At 46.1% G+C, this 23,113-nt stretch overlaps 1 protein-coding gene across 39 annotated transcripts in view; it reads right to left on the reverse strand.

Annotated features, from left to right (window-relative positions):
• Window positions 1–23,113, reverse strand: part of CACNA1C (calcium voltage-gated channel subunit alpha1 C) — a 747,770-nt gene that overhangs the window by 38,469 nt on the left and 686,188 nt on the right. For 27 of the 39 annotated variants that reach the window (XM_038576272.1, XM_038576273.1, XM_038576270.1 and 24 more), the window contains 4 exons: window positions 14,077–14,109; window positions 10,695–10,823; window positions 8,321–8,386; window positions 6,456–6,547 (listed from right to left, as the gene is read on the reverse strand). In XM_038576272.1, coding sequence (XP_038432200.1) covers window positions 6,456–6,547; window positions 8,321–8,386; window positions 10,695–10,823; window positions 14,077–14,109 — 320 coding nt within the window. The remainder of the gene's footprint in view (window positions 1–6,455; window positions 6,548–8,320; window positions 8,387–10,694; window positions 10,824–14,076; window positions 14,110–23,113) is intronic. The other 12 variants (XM_038576274.1, XM_038576282.1, XM_038576283.1 and 9 more) reach the window with 1 other exon arrangement.

The following is a 23,113-nucleotide window of genomic DNA, read 5'->3' on the forward strand; positions in this document are numbered from 1 at the left end:
GTTTAGTGGTATTAAATATATTCACATTGTTGTACAGCCATCACCAGCATCCATATCCATGGTTCTTTTCATCTTGTAAAATTGAAACTCTGCCTATTAACTGATAACTCCCCATTCTCCTCTACCCCTCGGCCCTGGCAACCACCACTCTACTTTATGTATTACAATTTTGACTAAGGACCTCATATAAGTGGAATCACATAGTATTAGTCTTTTGTGATGGGTTTATTTCACTTAGCATAATGTTCTTGAGTTTCAATCATGTTGTAGCATACTGCAGAATTTCCTTCCTTTTTCAAGGCTGAATAATATTTCATTATATGTATATACCACATTCTGCTTATCTATTCATCTGTCAATGGGCACTTGGGTTGCTTCCACATTTTGCCCATTGTGAATAATGCTGTTATGAACAGGAGTATATAAATATTTCTTCTAGATCTTGCATTCAATTGTTTGGGATATATACCCAGAAATGGAATTGATGGATCATATGGTAATTTTATTTTTAATTTTTTGAGGAACTATCATACTGTTTTCCACAATGGCTATGCCTTTTCATATCCCACTACCAGGACATAAAGATTCCAATTGCTCCACATCCTTGCCAACACTTGTTGTTTTCTGTTTTATTTTATTTTATTTTTTTGATAGTAGTAGCCCTTCTAATGAATATGAGTTTATCTTACTATAGTTTTGATTTACATTTCCCTTATGATTAGTGATGTTGAGCTTCTTTTCATGTGCTCATTGGCCATTCATATATCTTCTTTGGAGAAATGTCTATTCAAGTCTTTTACCCAGTTTTAAAAAAAGATTTATTTATTTATTTGAGAGAGAGAGTGAGAGAGAAAGAGACAGTGGTGGGGAGGGGCAGAGGGAGAGGGAAAGAGAGAATTCTAAGTAGATTCCCTGCTGAGCATGGAGTCTGATTTGGAGCTTGATCCCAAGACTCTGAGATCGGGACCTAAACCAAAACCAAGAACTTAGAAGTTTTTGAGGACTAAAACTTTGACTACCTTTTCAATTTCTATTGTGGTTAATTAAAAAAAATTCTTTTGAAGACAATTTTGTATTTATATTTTCCTCTTTTGTTGTTTTTATTGAAGTTCGATTTGCCAACATATAGTATAACACCCAGTGCTCATCCCATTAAGTGCCCTCCTCAGTGCCCATCACTCAGTTACCCCAATCCCCCACCCACCTCCCCTTCCGCTATCCTTTGTTCATTTCCCAGAGTTAGGAGTCTCTTATGGTTTGTCCCCCTCTCTCATTTTCCCACTAATTTTCTCTCCTTTCCCCTATAATCCCTTTCACTATTTCTTATATTCCCCATATGAGTGAAACCATATGTATATTTTCCTATATAAAGTCATCTACTTCTAGATTCTCACTTATATTGGCATAAATTTGTTCATAATATTTTATCATTTTAAAAATCTCTTCCACATCTGTGATTGTGTTACATTTCTTATTTCTGATGTTGTGTATTTTTTAAAAAATTGGATTTGATGAAAGTTTGTCTATTTATTGGTCTTTTCAAAGATTTAGTTTTAGGGTTTACTGCTAAATATTTTTAAATATTTTATTAATTTCTGCTTGTATTTTAATAAGTGTGTTCTTTCATACTTTGGGGTTATCTTTTTTTTTTTTTTTTTTTTTTTTTACTTTGGGGTTATCTTACTATTCTTTTTCCAGCCATTATTAGTTTGGTTATTATAGATTTTGCAAAATAAATTTTGGCTTTGAAATTTTCTTTGGTATTCATTGGTGCAACATGTAAATTTAAGATGTGCTTCTTTCATTCTTTCATTTCTAAGATGTATATCAGTTATGAATTATTTAGAACAGTGACTCAAGCATTTAAGTGTATAGATTTTGGAGGGAGTATTGTTTTTGTGGTTAATTTCTAATTTTTGCAGTACTGAAGTTAGAGAAATTTTAGAATCTATTGAATTCTTCTTTGTGACTTAAATCTTGGCTAATTTTTGTGAATGTTTCTGGGTGTTTAAAAAGGATATATTTTTTTCCACTTATTGAGTACAAATTGACTTAAATTTGTCAATTGTATTTTTAGGTATTCTTTACCTTTTCTTTTATTTTGTTCTACTTGCTCTGTCATTTTTTTACATGTCTCCATTATGTGTTTTCATTTTTTCCTTACCATTATATTAGTCTCACTGATATATTTCCAAACTATATTGTTAGACTCATGTAGTTTTATGATTTTTTTTTTAGTTTTATGATTGTTATATAATCTTGGTAGAATATACCTTTTATCAATATCAAATATCCCTCTTTGTCTTGTTTAATGCCTTTCACCTGGAATTTTATTTCTTCTGATATTGTTATTACTATTCTTATGTTTTTGGAAGCATTGTCAGAGACACAGGCAGAGGGAGAAGCCGGCTCCATGCAGGGAGCCCGACGTGGGCCTCGATCCGGGGTCTCCAGGATCACGCCCTGGGCCGAAGGCGGCGCTAAACCGCTGAGCCACTCAGGCTGCCCTACAGCTAGATTTCTTAAAGCCAACAACATGAGAGTGTCTATCTTTTAATAGAGAAATTGAGCTTTCAGTGATTAATAATCACTAAAATCACTTTGGAATAATCACTTTGTTTTTATTCCTGCCATCTTGTTTTATTTTCTAATTTTCTTTTTCTCCCTCATCCTTCTCCCTTCCTTCTTTTGTCTTTCCTTCTTTTTGCAGAATTACTAAGGTTTTCCTTGTTGATTTTTTTTTTTTTAGTCTAGTGATTTGGAATGTAATTTAATTTCTGTTTCTCTAATGGCTGGCCTTCAAATATTGAACATATCTACACACTTTCTGTTTGCTGTGTATGGACTTGAACGATATCTGTTTCCTTTCCACAAATAAGAGAAGAATGTCAGCACGCTTTCATGTTTTTCATTCTTCCACTATCTCATTCTTCCTATCTTGTTGAGATAATATGAGATTTCACTTTCAAATTGCTATCAAGGTTTTGGACATTTTCCCTTAATAGTTACTTTTTTTTTTTTTAAGATTTTATTTATTTATTCATGAGAGACACAGAGAGAGGCAGAGACACAGGCAGAGGGAGAAGCAGGCTCCCGTGGGGCAGCCTGTTGTGGGACTTGATCCCAGGATCCTGGGATCATGACCCGAGCCAAAGGCAGACGCTCAACCACTGAGCTAGCCAGGTACCCCAACATTTACTATTTTTTTGTTAAAACATTTATTTAAAAAGTTTTCAACCATATACAAATGTAGAAAGTACAAAGATACCCTACGTACCCATTACTCAATCTTAACAACCATAGATATTTTGCTGTGTATTTCATTTATCTCTCTGACAACTCCCCTCTCCCCTTTTGGCTGGGGCATTTTATTTTATTTTAGTTTGGTTTAATTTAGCTTAGTTCTTTTGCTCTCTCACCTTTTAGAAAACTTGAAAGAGGAAGGGTGCCAGTGTGGGGGGTCCCTACTCAGTGGGGAGTTTGCTTCTCTATTTCTCCCTCTCCCTCTGCCCCTCTCCCTGCGCACACGCACTCTCCCTCTCTTTCTCTAAAATGAATAAATAAGTCTTTAAAAAAATTGAGAATTGACATACAATAATACATTAGCTTCAGGTGTACAACATAGTGATTCAACAAATCTATATATTATGCTCTGCTTACCGTGAGTAGAGCACCATCTGTCACCATACAACACTATTACAGTACCACTGACTATATTCCCTATTCTGTACCTTTTATCTCCATGATGGAATACTTTAAAGCAAATCCTGCACCTCATGTAATATCATTATATCAACCCTAAATACGCATCTCAAAAATAAAACAATACATTTTATATAACCACAATGTAATTATACTTAAAAATCAACAAAAATTTTTAATAACTAATACCTGTCTTAACAGTTATTTAGACTTAATGTAAGGTTCACAATTTCTTTGCTCATAACTCATAACTATAAGCTTTATGGCTTCTTTACTAATATGATTATTCTGAGATTAATTTCTCATTCTGTGGAAATGCATTCTTGTGTAGTTGTTTCAGATGTTTATGTGAGGGAGTAAACTTTCTGGATTCTTACACTTTTGGAATCAATTTTGCTTTGTTACTTGAATGCCAATTAGGTTGTACTACAGGTCAAAAAATAGTTTCTTCATAATACTGCATACATGATTTGTATTCTAGTATGTACTTTTGCTAGTGAGAAATCTAATGAAAATTGGCATTTTTGAAAATAATTCTCTTTTTTCTCTTTGGACACTTGTAGGCTATTTTCTTTATTTTTGGTATTCTAAAACTTCCTTATACTATGTCTGATTAAGGGGCTTTTTGATAACCTATTCTGCACTTAGTAGGCCATTTCAACCTGAAAGCTCATATCTTTATTTGAATTTTTTGATCATTCCTTCATTTCATTCTCTACATTTGTTCTGTTGTTTTTACCTAAACTTGTATTAGAAAGATGGGATTTTCAGTTCTATCCCCCATGCACTAATTTTTATTTTATATTTTCAATCTTCTTGTCCTTTTGGTTGTGTACTAGACAACCCTAGGTTTGATCCTTCAGCTCATTATTTCATTCTTCAGCTGTGCTCATTTTCTGAATATTTCAACAATGATGTTCTTCTGAGTTCTCTCTTTCATTTGTTCTAATTAATGGCTTCTCCTCCTCCCTTTTAATTTAATAGATGTGGTATGCTCTGAAATCTCTTTAAAGATATGAATTATATTTATTTTCAAATCTTTTGACTTTATATATTCTTTTTCTTCCTCATGTATTCATCCATCTGCTAATAGAGCATAGTGCCTTTCTGTATTGGTATTCATTTTCCCTGAATTACTTTGGGATTGTTATTAACCATTCTTTGGACTGAGAACCCAATTCACATCTCTGTGGCTCAAGTTCTCATTACAGATCTTCTCTGCGCATCATGGAATAAAGAGAACGTGTGCTGCCACATGAGGTGGGCAGGGAGCATCTCTTTGAGGGTGAGGTTCCTTGGGGGGACCTACTCTCCTTCTCAGGCCCCAAAGCCCAGAGGTGTGATGTCAAGTGCTGCTGCTTTCAGCTTGTGAGCATTAGCAACTGTTTTCCAAAGACAGATCCTTGAGGAGCCAGCCTCGTGATGACTCCAGGTCTCTCCTGAGCCTTTTACCTATTGATCCTGGAACTGCTCTCACTTCTTCTATAGACCATGCATTGTTAGAGATATGTTTTCCTCAGATCTTGTTCCTTTGTCTATTGAATCCCATCTGATTTCTTCCATTTACAATTTCCTCAACATTCCTGGTTCACTAATAGTACTATTTCATGTTTTTTTTCCTTCTTAGTACTGTTATGGGTTTATTTTTTAAAGAAATACCTTCTGTCGTCAAAGACTTTAGGAAAGGAGGGGAGGTAGAGCCATGTGCTCAGTCTTATACCTGCATTCAGCTCCAATACTTAAATATGGCACAGGCTTAAGTGTTGTTAAATTGGGACTTAACAATGGCCTTTGTATTCTTAAAGTCTACAATTTGCGGGAGGTGGTAATATCTAATGATATTTGAAGGGCTGTCATTTTGATTTAATACATTTTGAGCAATAATGAGAATTGAGCTTGGGTGTGGGGAAAGGATCCTATAGAACTTGGTGAAGGTGGAGTTATCTAATAGAGTGGATCTCTGGATCTTCTGGAAAGGGACCCCAGGGAGTGGTAGAAAGTTCACTGCCTCTCCCATGGCCAAAAATATGTAAAGTACATGAGCTGAAATGGACTTTAGAAGCCATCTGGTTCAGGGATGGTATAAAAAGTTCTCATCTACCAGCCCTGGCCTAGATGGTCTAGATGGTCTCATCTACCAGCCCAGGCTGTGAGGCACAGGAAAGTGAGAAGGAGGGCAGAGCAAGGGGGCATTAGGAGTCGGATAAGGAAGAAGCAGGCTGTAGCATGGATTCACTCACTCAGAATCAGGCTGAGAAACATTCTTTTCCCCTGCTAGGCCTGAGGTAGTGGCCTTCCAAGAAGGGTGAAGGCTCATGGCTGGCTTAGCTGGGGAGACTAAGTACATGAAGACATAATAACCTAATAAAGCAAATGGCATTGACAATGGCAACTGCACTTGTTTGCAAGGGAACCAAGACTTAGAGAAGTTATATGTCTTACACAAAGAGAATGTGTCACAGGCTTGGATTTGAGCCTGTTTGGCTTCTAAACCAGGGTGCTTTCAGTATTTGACTTGTGATCCTCTAGTATTTTTGGGTGGTTACTGGCAGGTGTGTCTGTGACCAGTGGGCTGCTCACTGGAAAGTATTATAAATAGCAATGGAACAACAGTTTTTTGGTCCAGGGAGGGAAGTCCAGCATCAGTTGTCTCCCTGCGAACTCCTCTGGAAGAGTTCCCTTTCATTCTATATCCAGACCATAGGGCTGTGTCATTTAGGTGTGTTTGTATGCATCTGTCCTCAGAGACTCACCTGAAGAGAAGCAGCACAGCTTGGGGGAAGGTCTGGAAGTTGTTGTTCCGGTTGATCTCTGTGGTGTCATTCAGGGCAATCTTCCCAAACACCTGAGCGAGGGGAGTGGAGGGGGTGTCAGTGAATGGTGGATAGAGAGGGTCCTAGTTCCCACTCATCATCTGGTCTCTTTAGGGCTCATGGGTGACTGTGGAATCAGGCCAGCTCATAGCTTAACTGAGTTCCTTGACATAACCTGGCAGTGCCTCGTAGGGGCAGGCACCTGCTGTCCCATCCAGCCTCTGATCTCTATCCTCCATACTGGATAGTGTAAGAAGAAAAGTACCCATAGGCCCTCAGAAGAGGTCCCTATAGGCCACTGGGAGATGGGCTGAGAGCAGGTGGATGCTGCAACCAGCACTGTGCTTCTGTCCAGGGACAGAGGGCTATCTGGTCTCCTCCTTTTTTTGACTGCAGATTCTTGGGAATGTATATTTTTTCTCTTAAAAAAAACTCTATTGAGGAATAATTAACAAATATAATTGTATATATTTAAAGTGTGCAGTGTGGTGGTGATTTGCTGTACAATGCTCGTGGAATCATTACCAAGACCAAGATAATTAACACATCCATCACCTCACACAGTTAACATTGGTAGCTTTTTTTATTTTTTATTTTTTTTTGGTATAGTGAGAGTGCCTAAGATCTGCTTGCAGCCACTTTCACCTACACAGCACTGTGTTATCAATTCCTGTCACCATCAGTGACAATTCCTGTCCCTCATAATGCAAGTCTCTGGCCTCTTTTCCTTTGCCACTTCAGTGCAGATGCTCAGTCTTCCAAATCCAGTTCTCGGATTTTGGATCGATCTGGGACTTGGGCAAATTTAATCCATCCCTGAAATTAGTGGGTCCCTTATTTCCTAGCCTTTTGAAGCTATGCCACCTTTTAGAAGCTGCCACCTTTGGTGAGATGGCAAGGTAGCTCTTCTCATCTCGAAAGATGTTGGCCCAGGAACCCGAGGTCTTTTTGCAAAGAATAAGCAGGGGCCTCTTTCTTAGAGAGCTGCTGAGGAAAAGCTCCTGGCTAGTGTGGGTGCTGCGCTATGGCACTCTCTGGAGCCCCGAGGAGATGCTGGCTGGAGAGCGCTGCAAGGTTTGAGGTAGGAGAAAGTGCAGTGGGCACCTGTGAGGCGCGGCCCCTGAAACTGCTACATGTTTGATCGGGAGAGCTTGCCTACCTCCCTCCTTCCCTCTTTCTCTCCTCCTTCCTTCTTTCTCTCTCCCCTCCCTCCCTCTCTGTCATTAGCTTCTCCCTAATGGTGCTGGGTTGGGGGTAGTTCTCAGACTGTCAGACCTGGGCAAGGGGAAGCGTGCTGTCTGACACACCCTTCGTGTTGTTTTCTGGAAGGTGCTCTCTCTCCTGAGGCCCATGGTGTTAATCTGGGAGTGTTTTTCCCTATGATCAGCAGAGACCAGGCCTGGGGCAAAGAGGAGAGAAGTTGCGTATAGCACTTGGCCGTTCACCCTGCCTAAGGACACCCTTTGAAGGGATGTTCTTTTTTGTCTTTTTTTAAGATTTGTTTATTCACGAGAGACACAGAGAGAGACACAGAGAGACAGAGACACGGGCAGAGGAAGAAGCAGCTCCTCGCAGGAGCCTGATGTGGGACTCAATCTCAGGACTCTGGGATCATGCCCTGGGTCAAAGGCAGACACTCAACCGCTAAGCCACCCAGGCACCCCCGAAGGGATGTTCTATTTCCTGTGAGCTTCTTGGCCTTGGAAGTGGAAGCAGAGCGGGGGACAGTCAGGTGTCCGGGAACGTGGGGCTGGGAGGTGCGAAGGGAAAGTAGAGGCAGAAGAGCAGCGGGCCAGCTGTCCTACCTGCATCCCAATCACCGCATAGATGAAGAACAACATCACTATCAGAAGAGCCACGTAAGGCAGGGCCTGGAAGGAAGCACAGGAGACAGGGTATGAGGCCGGCAAGGGGTGGCGGCCAGAACCCTTCCTGGGGGGCGCTGCAGCCTGGCTTTAGGAGGAGGCATTTCCAAGAGCTCCACAGAAGTTCTGGTCACCAGGAGGAAGCCAGCCTGAACCACAGCACTGACCTCTCATTTTCCTGTGGTTTTAATTACCTAAGAAGCAGTGTGGTGTACTGAGAAAAGCAGGCTGCAGAGGAAGGAGTATATAGAGTAGGGTACTGCTTTGGTAAAAACAACCAAGGATGAGCAAATGTCCTCCAACTAGACATACGTCTTTGCGCAGCTAGGAGAGACCCGTGGAGGATACACTCCAAGGTTTCCTGAGGAGGCATGGGGTGGAGGCAGGTTACACCCTTCCTTTACTCAGCTTGATGATATTCTGCTAGTTGTAATAAAAATAATTACTAAGGAAAAACTTAAGTGAAGGAAGGATCATGGACTCAAACCCTATTTCTGACACTTTAGTCATGGGAGCTTGGTCATATTACTTAACCTCTCTGAGCCTCAATTTCCTTTTCTGAAAAATGAGAAGAAGATTAATTACCTCTTAGCGGTTCTGTGGAGTTTAAATGACTCAAGGCTCACACAAAATGCGTAGTGTGATGCCTTCCACATAGTTGGGTCCCTTATATTTTATTCACTCCACATATTCTCTGCCTTTCATTTTAGAGAACTAAATTTTCCAGAGTCCCTGCTGCTTCTCCTGGGGAGCGGCCTTCTGGGGCTCAGGGCCTGTTCTGGAATCAGCGAAGCCGCATGATGGAGCCTAGGCGACGCCTCGCCAGTGTCCACACACCGCTAGATGGCACTGCGCGATCACACGGATGCCTCTTCTGTTGGGCTTGGGCTTCTGCTCCTCACAGCTACAGGCTCTGCTGCCTTTTCCTAGCCTGGGCAAATGTGTGTGGGGTTGGGGGAGGGGGGAGGAGTATGCTGACAGCCTGTAGGGTCATCACAGGTGCAGGACCCCAGGGGTGCACCCATGGACAGGGTCAGCCCCCACTCTTGCTCTCACCGGAATCCTCAGATCCCCTGGGATTGGGCAGGGCATGGCACCCACCGATGGGGAAGGGTGGGGTGGGAGGGGGCTGGCAGGGAGGGCAGCTGCAGCTCATCGTGAAGTGGGGAGCCAGCCTGGGCCTGGTGCGCAGAGGACTGGGTCTGAGGAGTGCAGCTAGGCTGGTCCCGTCAAGGGCCTCGGGTGTTGAGTTCCAGGGCAGGCAGTGGCCTGGAAGAGGGTTTATGCCTTTGGGACAGAATTCCAAAGCCAGGCAGGTACCTGTCTGCAGAGCACTTCTGGGGCTGTACCTTCAGTTCTGGGCACATTTGGATCAGGGCCCCACTCTTAGCCTGTCCCCGGGTCCAGACTGGCCAGAGCAGGGGACATGGAAGGAAGCCTGAGATAGGTGCTTCCGAGGGCAGAGAGAAGCCGCCTTCAGCATTGGGCTGAGGGAAGCATGGAGTACATGCAAGGGTCCCTACACTTCTTATCTTCAAGGAATTCGAGTGACCTCACAGAATTTGCTTCTCTTTAACTTCAAACTTACATAACACTCCTCAGAGATGGCCAGGGGCGATCATTATTCTGCTTTCACAGATGGAAAATAATGGCTGAGAAAAAAGAATTAATCCTATAGTTAGGCAACCCTGAGCCCCTGTGAGGAGACCATCTCTCCTTGAGTGGAGCGACAGCAGGGTTCTGGAGAGTCTGGCTAAGTATCAAACAGGTATGGACAGCAGATATTGCAGAAATGCCTACTGGGAGGAAGGTGATGGCCAGATCCTGAAAATGCCAAAAGTGGGAGGGCCACTGAGGTTATCAGATCATCCGGGACCCATGTTTTTCCAATTTTTTTTCCACCACAAAACCTCTTTGTGCAGTCATTTCTTACAGAAAAATACAGAGACAAGAGAACAGAAGGGCTTCAGGCTCCCCCTTAGCTCCCAGCCTTCTCTACCCTGACTTTGAGGGAATCTGGGGCTCCAAGAGCATGCTTTTGAAAACCACAAATTGAGTCCAAGGGCCTCATTACAGGCAAGAGGGAAGCTGAGGCAGAGAGTGAGGATGGGGTCACACAGCTGCCAAGTAGCAAAGTAAGCCTGGCACTTGGCATTCGTACTCAGCACCCAACTCATAGCGCCGCTCCTTCTTTCCCTCCTGTCCAGGGATGCAAGGTGGAACTGTGGGGAGCCTCTCGGGGAGCCCCGCCTCCACCTCCTGGGAGCTCAGGAAGCTTTTCTCCTTGCAGCCTGCTGACGGTGGAGGTGGCTACCTGGAAGGATTTGATGAAGGTCCACAGCAGGGTCCGGATGCCCTCCCCTCGGCTCAGCAGCTTGACCAGGCGCATGACCCGGAAGAGGCGGAAGAAGGTGATGGAGATGCGGGAGTTCTCCTCTGCATTCTGGAATCCATCGGCAATAGGAGGTGGTAGTTAACACAGCAACAGAGGGGGCGGGGTGAGAATGAGGTGGGCCCTGCTCTGAGCAACACAGCCCTTGGCTGGGGGGGAGGTAGGGTAGGGTAGGGCCAGCTGCACTAGATTCTCTCCCCTGGGCCACATGGAAGGCCAGATGCTCACCTCTTCCAGGTAGACAACCCAGGTCTGAGGTCTCTGCAGAGCCAAGCTGTGCCCGGGCCCCTGAGCCCATAGCCCTGTTTATCTGTTCTCCTGTTTCCCGCTTCAGTCCTAATTCTTAACCCTCTGAGTGGAGCAACAGAAGATTCCAAAAGGAATTTCCATATGCTTTGAAGTCTTCAGGTGGAGAGCTAGCTGCCTTGGGTGCACCCTGCCTTAGCTGCATGCTGAGGAAGCAGCCCCAGCCTCGCTTGTGCCTGGCTTGGATGGGTGACATGCATCCTGAGTGGGATCTGGCTTTCTGCAAGGTGGTTGGGCGGGTCGTGGCCTCCATTCCAGCCCTATGTATGACTGCACTGGGGGTCCTGATGGGCAGGGTGGGCTAACAGCAAATAGGGTTGGAATGGGCTGCCCACGGCTGAGATCTTGTGCCCTGGCAGCTCAGAGCTCTAGAACTCCTGCTGTGTGTCACCTCTTCCCACATGGGTACAGGGAGGGTGGGAACAGGGGTGTTGCTGACCTCAGAGAGTGTCTGTTTGCAGCCCTTGCCTCACCTCAGACTCTGAAGCTGTTCCCCCTCTACCGGGAGGCCCCAGTCCTCTCCAGGCTGCAGGCGACCCTAGAAGGGGTGTGGGGCACAGGCAGGGTGAGGTGGGGAACGGTCACTCTAAGGGAGCCCTAGGTAAGTCTGGGCCCTGGCATGAGAGGACTGAGGGATTCTGCTTAGAGCAGATCATCTCCTCAGGGGAGTGCCGGAGTGCAGAGGCAAAGGGAAGGTGAAGAACTGAGTCCAAGCTGAGGCAGGGGAGGAAGGTATCTGTGTGAGGGCTGCTGGGGTCTGCTGGCTGAGGGCCCTCCTCGGCCTGTTGGGCCTGCAGGGGCCTGGGGCCGGGGCACGTGCCTGGCCAGGGCTCAGGGGCAGGACAGGCTGCCCTGTCACCCTCTGCCTCCAGACCTGAGAACAACCCACACTGACCCTCTGACCCTCCTCTTGCCCATGCCCGCCAGAGGGCCCGTGGTGGTAGCCTCCTGGGAGCCACCTTCATGTCCCCCAGAGCTAGTGCAGCTCACCCAGCCCTGTGGACACCAGGAGAGAACGGACCATTGGGCTTCCTGTTACCATTCCCGGGGTGTGCGTCCTCAAGGGAGGAGTCTCCAGGTCATTGGCTGGGGGGGAGGCCCTCCCCACTGCTTGATTCTTTGCTTTCTTTTTAATCACTTCCAGGCCAAGATCCTCCCTGACAACTTCCACCCCTTGGTAGCACCCTTGAAAATCCTGCTAGCGCTAATGCCCTTGAGGGCCCCCATGGGCCCTTTGTTCTAACCCTGTGGCCTGTTGACGGTCACCGGTCACCGACATGGCCAGTGGTTCCCGGGGCCACCCATCTTCCTCCTGTTCAGCATCAGAGACCCATGTGGGCCGCGGAAGCCTTCAGAGGCAGCTGCTCCAAGCCAGCACAGCCTTACTCCCTGGGAGGGCTGCACAGAAACATGCCCGAAGGGTCTCTCCTCTATCTCCCACTCTCCAGACAGGGCAGGAGCCGCAGTATTTCTTCTGTTTTCAAACCAGAGCTGCCTCAGATCCGCACAGGGGGCCTGTTCCCCTCAGGCAGGGCGGCAGGGCTGTGGCAGGAAGGCCAGGCAGGCGGCAGCCTCGTCTTGCCCCTGCGTCCTACCCTGCCAGGGTAACTTGGAGCCTTTGATGCCCTTAATCTCTGCATTTCTATCACCCGTGTCTACTTGAAATTCTATTTTCTCTCCTTAAAAGGAGGTTGTGTTCCCCCAGAGGGGTAGGCAGAAGAGGCTCAGGGTTTTATAACTCAGCTGTCAGTTCCACTGTGTTTGGGAAAGGAGAAAAAAGAAAGAACAAGCTGAAGTGGGGAACTTCAGCTGTGAGTGTCAAGAGTTTGAGAAGTTGGTGCCACAGGGGCATCTGGATTTGAGTTAAAAAATAGAAGTCAAGTTTGCAGTTTGAGTTCCATGCTGGGCTCAAACTCCGTCCCAAACCCCTGCCCCCCGCCCCCCTCCAGCTGAAATTTCCTAATACTCCGGAAGGAGGACAAACACGTCTCCACGTGCACACAAAAATGTCCTCTCGTAAACCAAAGGACAATGCAGTGAAGCAGCAGACCCCAGTGGCGGTAGAGCATCCAGGCTCAGCCTTTCCCTGGGCAGCCTTCCAGCCAGCCTGGGATGGGCTGTGTCAGGAGGCACCACCTGCTGACCCAATCTTGCCCCCAATAGGCTGACTTTCAGGGAATCAACCTACCCCCTGGTCCTTAAAAAACTCACACCTGGCTCAGTTTTGAAACATGTGATGGCAGCTTTTTAGAGAAGCCTGTTCCAAGGAGACTTCAAGGTCATACCTAGCAGCCTCGCTCACTTTAGGCAAAGTGAATCATAGAGTCCTACATGAGGAGTGCTTCAAACAAACTCCTGAGTTTGTTTTTCTGCATAGCCTAATTTTAAATGAACTTTAGGAATTTAGAAACATTCATGGGTAACTTTGTTGGAGTGATGGTATTTGGCCACACTCTCAGGAACAGATTCCAGCTTATGACCTTTTACTTGGGCCTTGAAGTCAGAGCCCATGGGGTGGGAGGCAGTTATAGACACTGGATGGTTAGTGGGAAGTCACCGTCTGACTTTCTGTCTCCCGGCTGGATCATCCTTCCCTTTCTTCCTTTCTCAGGAGGCCTTTACCATGGTGCTCATGGGTGCCCTGTGCAAATTTCCCCCATCTGATTAAAGCTAGAGATTTTAGCCCATGCAGTCCTCAGAATGTTAATAGGAAATGGCCTTGGGTCCAGTTCTCTCCCGGTAGCTCATTAGATGGTCAAGATCACAGTGAATTATCACCCAGAGGAAAGCTTGGGGAGGGTAAAGAACACCATTACACAACAGCACGTCACAGCTCACACGCGACGGAGCAGGCGAGGCACAGGACAGACACAGTGGCTACATGCAACGGGAGCAAGGCTGGCCTCCCAGAGACACAGGGGACTAGGGTGGGTGAGGGTGGGGGTGTTAGAAGAGGGTCACAAGAAGCTAAGAGCGTCGTCTGGAGGGTCGGTCTTACCATAAAGGGAGAGCATTGGGTATGTTCAGCTGGCTTTAAAGAAAGGCAGATAGAAATAAGCTGTAATGAGTCTCCAACGAAGATGCCTGGTACTCTAGGTCTTGGCTAACACAGGAGCAACACCGTGGCAGGAGAGGGCAAAAGGAAACAAGTGAAAGAAATACAAAGCATAGGCCTGGCAGGTTCTGGGACATCACTGTGAGTGTGGGCTCTGCATAGGTGTGTCTCACATCTAGTGAGGACCCAAAGGCCTTCCCTACTCAGGACCCTCTCTGGCCACAACGAAATAATTCACACACTCGTTACAAATGAGGTCTTCTGAATTTTTCGGAGGGAAGTTTTGTTTCGTTTTGTTTTCTAAAATGAGTTCCGTGTCCTGAGATAACCTTTGAGGGCTTGTACTTTCTGCACATTAGCTTATCCTGGGCATTGCCAGCTGGAGGAGAAGGACTTTGCTTATGCTTGGTGCATGTCCCTGCCCAGACATATTTGAGCAAAGGAGGCCAAAGGCAATGGCCCTTCAAATTTAGGGGAAAACTCAGTTTTAGTTGTCATTGAGGAGGATCTAAAGAGGTGGTTCTCAAGCCTCTCTGTAGCAGGGACTCATCCTCAAGCTTAGATTCAGGTGGGAGATGGCCCTGCTTAGCTACGACTCTATAGGTGTGGAGAGCCTTGGCCATTGATGTGAAATGGTGAATATATATATATAGCGTATCAAGGCTTTGCACACAATTTAAGGTATTACTATTAACACTTCAAATAGCTATTCTCACGGATCTGACTGCTGAGTTCATTTTGGGGCAAGAGCTAAAGAAACTAGCCACCGGTGAGTATCCCATGGGAACCTCCAGTTCCCTGAGCCTATATCCAGGAAGATGCTCCTCCTTTCTGGGCCCCAGCACTCAGAGATCAGCCTCTGACTGGTCCTGATCATCTGAGCTGTTAACTCTTTCGAGAAGGTCATGACTTTGCTTTTACCCTCCACTTTCAGATGGTTGCTCTTGTGTTTCTGCTTTTAAGGTACAGACCAAGGAAAACTATAATGGAATTTTGAAGGATGGAAATGTGCACAGCTAGACATTTACTTTCAGACTGAAAATACTTCTTTGGTAACAGATTTCTCAGCAAATTCCTTTTTTTTCCTACAGCAAATTGGTAAGATGTCTTTTTTCGGGAATGATGGGAGATAAAGGGTGAGGCAAGGGAAGAGAAGGGAAGGGACAGCTCTCTAGTCCTTTACAGAGCACATTCTAGATCTTGGTTTCTGCTTTAGGAGGAATACCAGCTGCCAGGTCAGTCCACAGGCCTGGAGGTGGTGGGATCACTAGAATTTGGCTAGCAGGCAAGATAGAACATAGAAACACACACACACACACACACACACAGGTGCACACAACATACACACATGCACAGAAGACATCTCTAGCTGCTTCAGTGCCTGTCCTCCTGTGTTAATGGCTAAGGAGTTCTGTGTTTCTAGAGCGTCAGTGAGGGAGGGAGTATGAGGGCCAGATGGAGGTAAACCTATGCTACATGTGACGCCAGGGCATCAGATAGAGTTCCCAGCAGGTGGGGGCCATTGTTCTTCTCTTGGATCCATCCTGAAAACTGCCAGAACTGCCCATCAGTCCTAAGAACCCTGGGCAAATGCCTGAGCATCCTCTGGGTCAGTCCCATCCTGAACAGGACCAGAACGGAGACAATTTAGAGAACCCACCTGGGTCATCTGGCCAAAATGAATGAGTCCCAGCCATGAAAAATTTTAACCATTTTACTTCTTAAACGTTGAGAATTCATGTGGGATTTTTAGATGTCTTAACTGTGTTTTCTTGTTGCTTTTTAGCCTGTCACAGCTCTCATTGAGGATCTTGTCTACTATTACTTTGAGACTTAGCTTCAGGTGTGTTCTACTCACTTTGATTGTATCTTATTATTTTAATAATATGTATTAACAATCCTTAGGATACATCTCTATAGTAGGAGTCAAGAAATCAGGAAGAGCAATGAGGGCAGTAGGAAGAAGAAGGATGGGGCTCTCTGGGACTCCTATGTTGGGTTCCCAGCCCAGGTAACAACAGCACTCTTAGGAGTCTCACACTGGGAGAATCCAGAGAGTCATAGATTAATTTTTTTCTTGGGCCTTAAGTTATGCTTTTCAGAGGGCACCTTTGGTGTGCTAGAGCTGTGTTTGTCAATGTCTCATATAGCCTGTTCATATTTGAAGAACTATGTTCATAAGATCCATGGTCTCAAAAACAACTAACCATAATAAAATCAGAAAGCAATCACTGGGTGATTTTGAAGTGGAGATAATAGGAAGAAGCCTAACATATAGCTCTCACCTTTGGAGAACCCACAGTCTACTGACATACTGCCAAACTTCTACAGACATTTTCTCAATGATCTTGAGTAGTCATTTTAGTCTTTGGTACCCTGCCCTGCTGTAAGTGGAATCCCTTGATTAGGTAGAAGGGGAGCTTGGACCTGCTGGGTTTGGGCATCTGCACCTTTATCCCAGAGTCATGTTTATGCTGTTTGCCACTCTCTGTGGTTCCCTGGTACACTGTCTGGAGAGATCATCTAGCATTAGTTCTGCTTTTTGAGCTAAACTCAGAATTGGTTGGTAGCCTGGAGTACTTACGCCTTCCATCTCTGACCCTTTCCCAGATTTGTTCCCAGTTCCCCTTAGTTTATAGTTTCCCTATCTGTGGTCTTCCTGGGGAAGAAAGGGTAGAGAGCCTCCCTGAAGACTCCTCTTCCATGAGCCTGGAGACCCTACTTGTACTGCCCTTCTAGAGGGAGAGAACAGAGCTGCTCACCTACTCTGAACATTCTGGCAGAATTTCATATGGCATCCTTTCCAGTAATGGTAGGCACTGAGCAGCCAATGATTTCATCTTTGTTTTCTAATGATCTGGTAATTTTTAAGGGGTTTAAAGACATTGGGCAATTAACTTACTTTGTTCATGCAATTAGTATAAATGAAGTAAGGCGGTTATTCCATAGGTGAGGCAGGGGTAGAACATTTTCAGAAAGTCCTGGCTAGTGGTTCCAGCTAACAGGCTAAGGGCAATAGACAGGAAAGCCTGTTCCTTCAGTACTTATATAGATTACCTAGGTTTGGTATAACTGACAACGACAATGTGAGTGGCACTGGGCAGCAAATAGGAGATATTCTTGGAAAGTTGTCTTTCTCAATTAAGCTCAGGATCAAATGAGAAGTTATCATCTGAGTGGATGAAGTCTTAGTTTCTGGAATCTTTAGACCATGCATAGGGCCCTGAAGGATGAAATTCAGGGAGTACCAGAAGCTGGCGAAGAGAGGGTTCTCCTAGATGGAGGGGATCTTTCCAGTTGTTAACATTATAGTCTCTCTGGAGAACTAAAAGGTTGTTGAAAAATAGCTCTTAATCATTTAAAAAAAGAGACGTTTTCTCATCTCTTCTTCTTCTTCTTCTTCTTCTTCTTCTTCTTCTTCTTCTTCTTCTTCTTCTTCTTCTTCTTCTTCTTCTTCTTCTTCCTCTTCTCTTCTTCTTCTCCTCCTCCTCCTCCCTCCTCCTCCTCCTCCTCCTCCTCCTCCTCTTCCTCTTTTCTAAACACAGCCAGGAGGCAAGGATTACTAGGGATTAAAGGCTAGGTAGTAGATATCTAGGCTGTAATACCCAATCAAGCTGTCTTCCAGGATGTTCTCTCGAGATCAGGCTATTACGGAACATTCTGAAGAGATCATAAGCTACTGCTGCACCCTCCTGGACATGCTGACTTTGAAAGATAAAGATTACCTTCTGATTCCCCTAGGGAAGGCTGGCTTTTGGCCAGGTTGTGAGCAAACCCTACAGAAGAGAGCTGCACAATCCACTGGTGCCATTGAAACAATGGCTATAATATCAGAGTCACTGAAACTCTACATTCCTCTGAAACAAAGTCAAAAGCAATGTCACAGGAGCATGTAAATCTAGCTACCAAGCTACAGAATTGTTGCTTTTTTTTTTTCTTTTTTGAAGTACTCTTGTCCAGAATTTAGGGAGTAAATCTAATATAAACTCCATTTTAGACGACCTGAGGGTCCGGGTCCAGCTGGCATCCCTCCCTGCTCCCCAAGGCTCTCTGCTTCTCTGTACTCACAGTCTCTAATATCATCTCCATTTGATCTGCAAGACAGGATGGCTGGTTGAGTTGCAAGAGTGTCGTGTGGGATGGTGGAAGCCTGAGGGGTTTTGCTGGTGAGACTCCAGTTAATCTAAGTTGGGAGGACAATTATCAGGCTGGTACACACAGAGAGAGGCAGGAGTCAGAGGCTTCTATAGACATTTAACACCACTGTCATGGTCAGGAGCCAACAAGTGTAGGTTAAGATGGGGAGGTTAGGTCTTCATTATCCTTTTATCTCCTCTTCTAACCAGGAACTAAACTGTGGCCCCACAGATGTGGAGGATATGGGAGATGCTGAATATTAGAGCCACCAGAGATGGCAGCAGGGAAGGGAATTTTAAGGACGCCAAAGTAAAATACATTTTAAACTGTAAATCCTCTGAACTTGCATGAAGAGCTTCTTTGCTAGGGAGATGCAAGGCTTAAGTAAGCACAAATCACCTGGGATACATAGAAGCTGAGGGGGAGATGTCAATGGCTTTCAGATTTAAGGGCAAATGAAAGAAATATGGTTCGTTGAAAGCCATTCTTAGAATTTCCATTTTGGTTTGTGGAGGAGGTCTTTGGTCTTTGGAGATAGATCTGTGGAGGAGGGGTGCCAAGGAGAAGGGAAAAAGGAGGGGATGACAAGGGAGGCAAAAACACTGAACAGAAAAGGGCAGGGAGAAATGAAAGAAAGTCCAAAGATGAGGCGGTGGAAAGTGGAAAGAGCAGCCCCCCTTCCCCTCTGTCCACCATGTTGGAAACCTCCTGGCTTACACTGCTTACTAGAATAAACTTCTGGCCAGAAGGAGAAGGGCCCTTCTTGAATCTTTGTGGTTACGGACACACAGTTGATAGAAATGCCTATTTGGAACTTCCTGTAAGGGGGTCTTTGGCCCCAAGGGGACTGTTGGAGAGGTACCCAGCTGGCGTTTGCTGATTCCTGGCTCACTCTTGCTGCTCCTGCCTCTGTGTGCTAGACTGCAGAAGGGGGACAGCTGTGACCACTGTGTTATTATTGCAAGCAGCCTAAGCCCCAGAAGTCACTGTGTTATTCACCTGCAGCCTGATGGTTCCCCAGGTGCTATTACCTGCCAATAATTCATGCTAAACAAGACTGATTAAATTGCCAAGGTAGTTTTATCTTCCTTGGGAAGGAAAGCCAGTATCCTTCACTCAAATAACAAACCAGAGACCCATGAAGAATAAACGAATGAAATCAGTTTGTCTGCAGTACTAAAACATCAACAAATTCTATATGAAAGAGAGAGAGAAAACAAGCCCAGAAGGACAGACAAGGAAGGGGGACAGAAAGCAAGAGTATGAAAGACAGAAAAGGCACACTAAATAGGAAGAATAAATGGTGAAGGCTATGCTTTTTGGGGCACTCCTGGGTAGTTCTAAACCCACCTGAGGTATAGATCTCTCACATTCCTACTAGCTCATGAAATGTTCTAGGTCCCTTTGCGTTAGAAGCTTTCTGGCAACCACACTGACAGTAGCTTGCTAGCCTGTGGGAACAAAAGTAAGAGACACTGGCTAGGCCCAGATGGCTGTCTGGCCAAACCAAGGGGTGTGTTGTGACAGCTTCCTTCTACTCTTCTATTTTAGGGGAAAGGAGAGGGCTGTTTTTGGACAGAAATGATGAGAATAGGAAGGGAAAGGAAGAAAAATAGAGGAGAAGAGAAAGTGAAGAGGGCAGAAGGCAGAGGCCAGGAGGAGCTCTGATGGGTCATGACTGCCAGAACACTCAGATGACCCAACATAGGCTGAATTAAGAACCCAGACCAGGATGTCCTTGAAAAACAGGTTCCCATGACCTCTCGGGTCAAGCCTGCAGGATACTTCTCAAGCCAATAGCTTTGGGAAAACGTGCACACCAGGCCAGGCCTGACTTCCTATCACATCTGACCTCATGATGCTCTGTGGTCAGCTGCGCACACAGCAAGCCTCACCTTGCAGAGCCATGGGGGCTTTGAAAATGGCTCCTCCATTGTCAACTAGACTGCTTGTACCCAGATGCACTGCTAAATCTCCTGAGGGACAACTTTGTTTCCAAGCAGAGTAGAGAACTGCCTTTGTAGAGCAACTGGATGGGGAGGGTAGGGAATATCTTTCTCACTCAGGTTTCATGTTCCTGAAAGTCTTATATTAGACACACTAAATATCCAAACTTTAGGTTGAGCATCACTGATTTCTTTTTAAGGGTAACATTACTTTTTGGAAGGGTAGCTTCCTAAGTCACTACCACCCTAGTATGAATTAGTATATTGGAAACAGACACCTTGGTTGCATGACTTTTGTTGCGAGGCTGGGGTTGTACTGAAAGTGGGAAGAGGCAGGAAGGGAGATGCAAGAGCAACAGAAGAAGGGGTCTAGCAAAGGGAAACCGAAGTATAGAGAGGTGTCAAGGATCAAGTCTGCCTCATCCAGCTTAGTCTGAGACCGCCAATCTTGGTTTAGTCTACCTTAGAATCAGCTCTGGCCACACTGATCACTGTCATGTAGATAATGTCTGGTTAACCACCAGTTGAGCCCCCTACACTAACGCACCTGATCGGGAGTCAGGGGCCAGGTTCTCAGGGTTGGCCTTGCTATTAACAAGCTGTGAGAATGAGCAAGTTGTTTCTGTCCCTGCCCTTCTGTGTCCTCATCTGTAAAACCGGTATATCCCCAGGCCCTGTGGCACAGCAGATGGCTTGTGCTCTCGTGTGGGATATGTGGAGATGGGCTTGGGCCAGGTGGTGTGCAAAGTTGTGTCCCCTCTAATGTTCTTGGACAAGTCCACTGTCTGCCTGCTCCCTCATCAGGGCTCTGGGGGGGCATCATCCCTACCCTTCTTGTGCCCCTTCTGGACGCTTCCCTACTACGTTGGGGGCAGGGAAAGGCAGACCAGGTGGGCCAGGCCTGCTTCTCCCCATAGGCACTAGGGTTTGAAGGCTGGAGAGAGGGTGTGGAGCTCTCTGACTCAACCAAGGGGTCCATGTGTCACACATTCTCTGTGACTCAGGATGACTCCTTTCCCCGCCATTCTAGGCTCTGAAACCAGAGCAAGGAATGAAACTTGCTTTATTATTTTTATGGGGAGCCAGTAAGGGGCAATTACTTGTCCTATGGGTCTGTGGTGGAAAGGTACCACTGGCTTCAGGGGCCAGGGTGGAGAAGATTTGGGGCAAGCACATAGAGGCCCCTGGGTGACATCTGTGGACGCTCCCTGCAGCTGAGCCCCAGTCCCCAGTCTTGTTACCACCCTCCCCCTGTAACTACCCCCTCCTTCCATTTTCTTCTCAAGCTGCAAATGTCAAGTGGTCAAGGGTAGTGGGGGCTGCTGTACACTTTGCCCTTTTCTCCTGAGCCCCATTAATCAGGCTCATAGGTCAGGAGTATGCAGACCACTGCCTGTCTGAGCATTCCCAGGGCAGCCTGGGCTCCCTTGGTCCAGCGCTGGCAGCGCCAACTCACCATGCTGACAGTGCACTGAATGAGAACCTGTGGATGGCAGGGGCCCCTCCCGATGCCATGGCCAGGCAGCCAGGCCCAGGGAGTTAGCCAGCGGGCTCTGTGGAAGTGGATTTGAGATCCTAGTCTTGCCACTCATTAGCCATGTGATCTTGGGCCACCTCTTAATCCTGTGTGCTCAGTGTCCTCCTGCAGAGAATGACTGCTCTGAGACGGTAATCTGATCACGTGCATGATGCCTTTAATGTAATGCCTGGCACATGCTTCTCCAAGAGAAGCCACCGTTTCCCTCTTCTTCCTCCTCTTCCTCGTCCCTGCCTTGTCCTGATCAGCTAAGATCACAGCTAGTGCCATTGTTAATGAACTTGATTTTCCTGCTCTGGTCACTTCTGTGGACCAGCACTTTGGCACCTAAACAAATCCTCCAGATTGTTTTCCCTCTGAACCTTCCCAGAAGCCCTTACTCTGTCCTATTTCTCTCTCTGAAGGTCCCTCTAGGGCCTGCTGTCTGGAGAATTTTCACATGAGCCCAGCCAAAGCCAAGTGAGCCAATTCCCACAGGCTTTGGAAGCTTTATGAAAGGAATGCCCCTCTAGAATCTGCAAGGTGGTGAGGGGAAATGAAAATGTCTCAAACTAGATCAGAAAATGCCCAGGCCAGCATCATGGAATGCTAGATCTCAAGGACCTGCTGAGACCATCTCAACTTGCTCCTCCTCCCCCTTGTGCCTTGAGGCCCAGAGAATGGGGTTCTTTGCTCTAAATCACAGGGATCACTGCTGCCAGAGCTGAAGACAACAGAACCCAGGCTTCTTAATTCACACTTTGGGACTATTTCTCTGTATCCATAAAGCAAGGATCAGGGCCTCTCAGCACTTTCTGCTTGGGAATGGACTCTAAAATGCAGAACAAACAAGGAGAGCATTGGCAAAGGCTGTTGTCCCAGGCACCAAAACTGATCACAGTTTGGGGTGTTAGGAAGCATTTTTTTGACATTCCATTAACAATCACAGGGATTGCCTCTTTGGGTTTTCCCTCTGGGAAATATCGCTTCAGACCCGAGAAATAAAGGAAGACTGGAACGGAGGTGCTGTGGCGCTCTGTCCTTACAGGGCACACGAAGAACGGGGAGCCTCAGCCAGGGAACAAGGTAACTCCTCAGGGATGATGAGGGGCGCAGCCAGTGCCCAGGGCAGTAATGCAAGGTGGGGCCTCATGATCTGCCTCCAGTTACATCTGCATCTGTTCATCAGCATCTCCCAGAGCGAACAGGAAGGCAGCCACAGAGTGGCTGTGAGCACAAGGCTGCTGCCCTCCTCCTGCTGGAAGCCCTAGCTCAGCCCTTGTCTCTCCTGGGTCTTCTTCCCTCTCTCGGTGCTCTTCAGCACTGTTGTGGCTTTGAAGAGCATCTGTATGCAGCTGACTGCATGCCCCCATGCAGGGTT

The sequence above is a fragment of the Canis lupus genome, chromosome 27, assembly GCF_011100685.1.
Source record: "Canis lupus familiaris isolate Mischka breed German Shepherd chromosome 27, alternate assembly UU_Cfam_GSD_1.0, whole genome shotgun sequence".
Taxonomy (NCBI): Eukaryota; Metazoa; Chordata; class Mammalia; order Carnivora; family Canidae; genus Canis; species Canis lupus.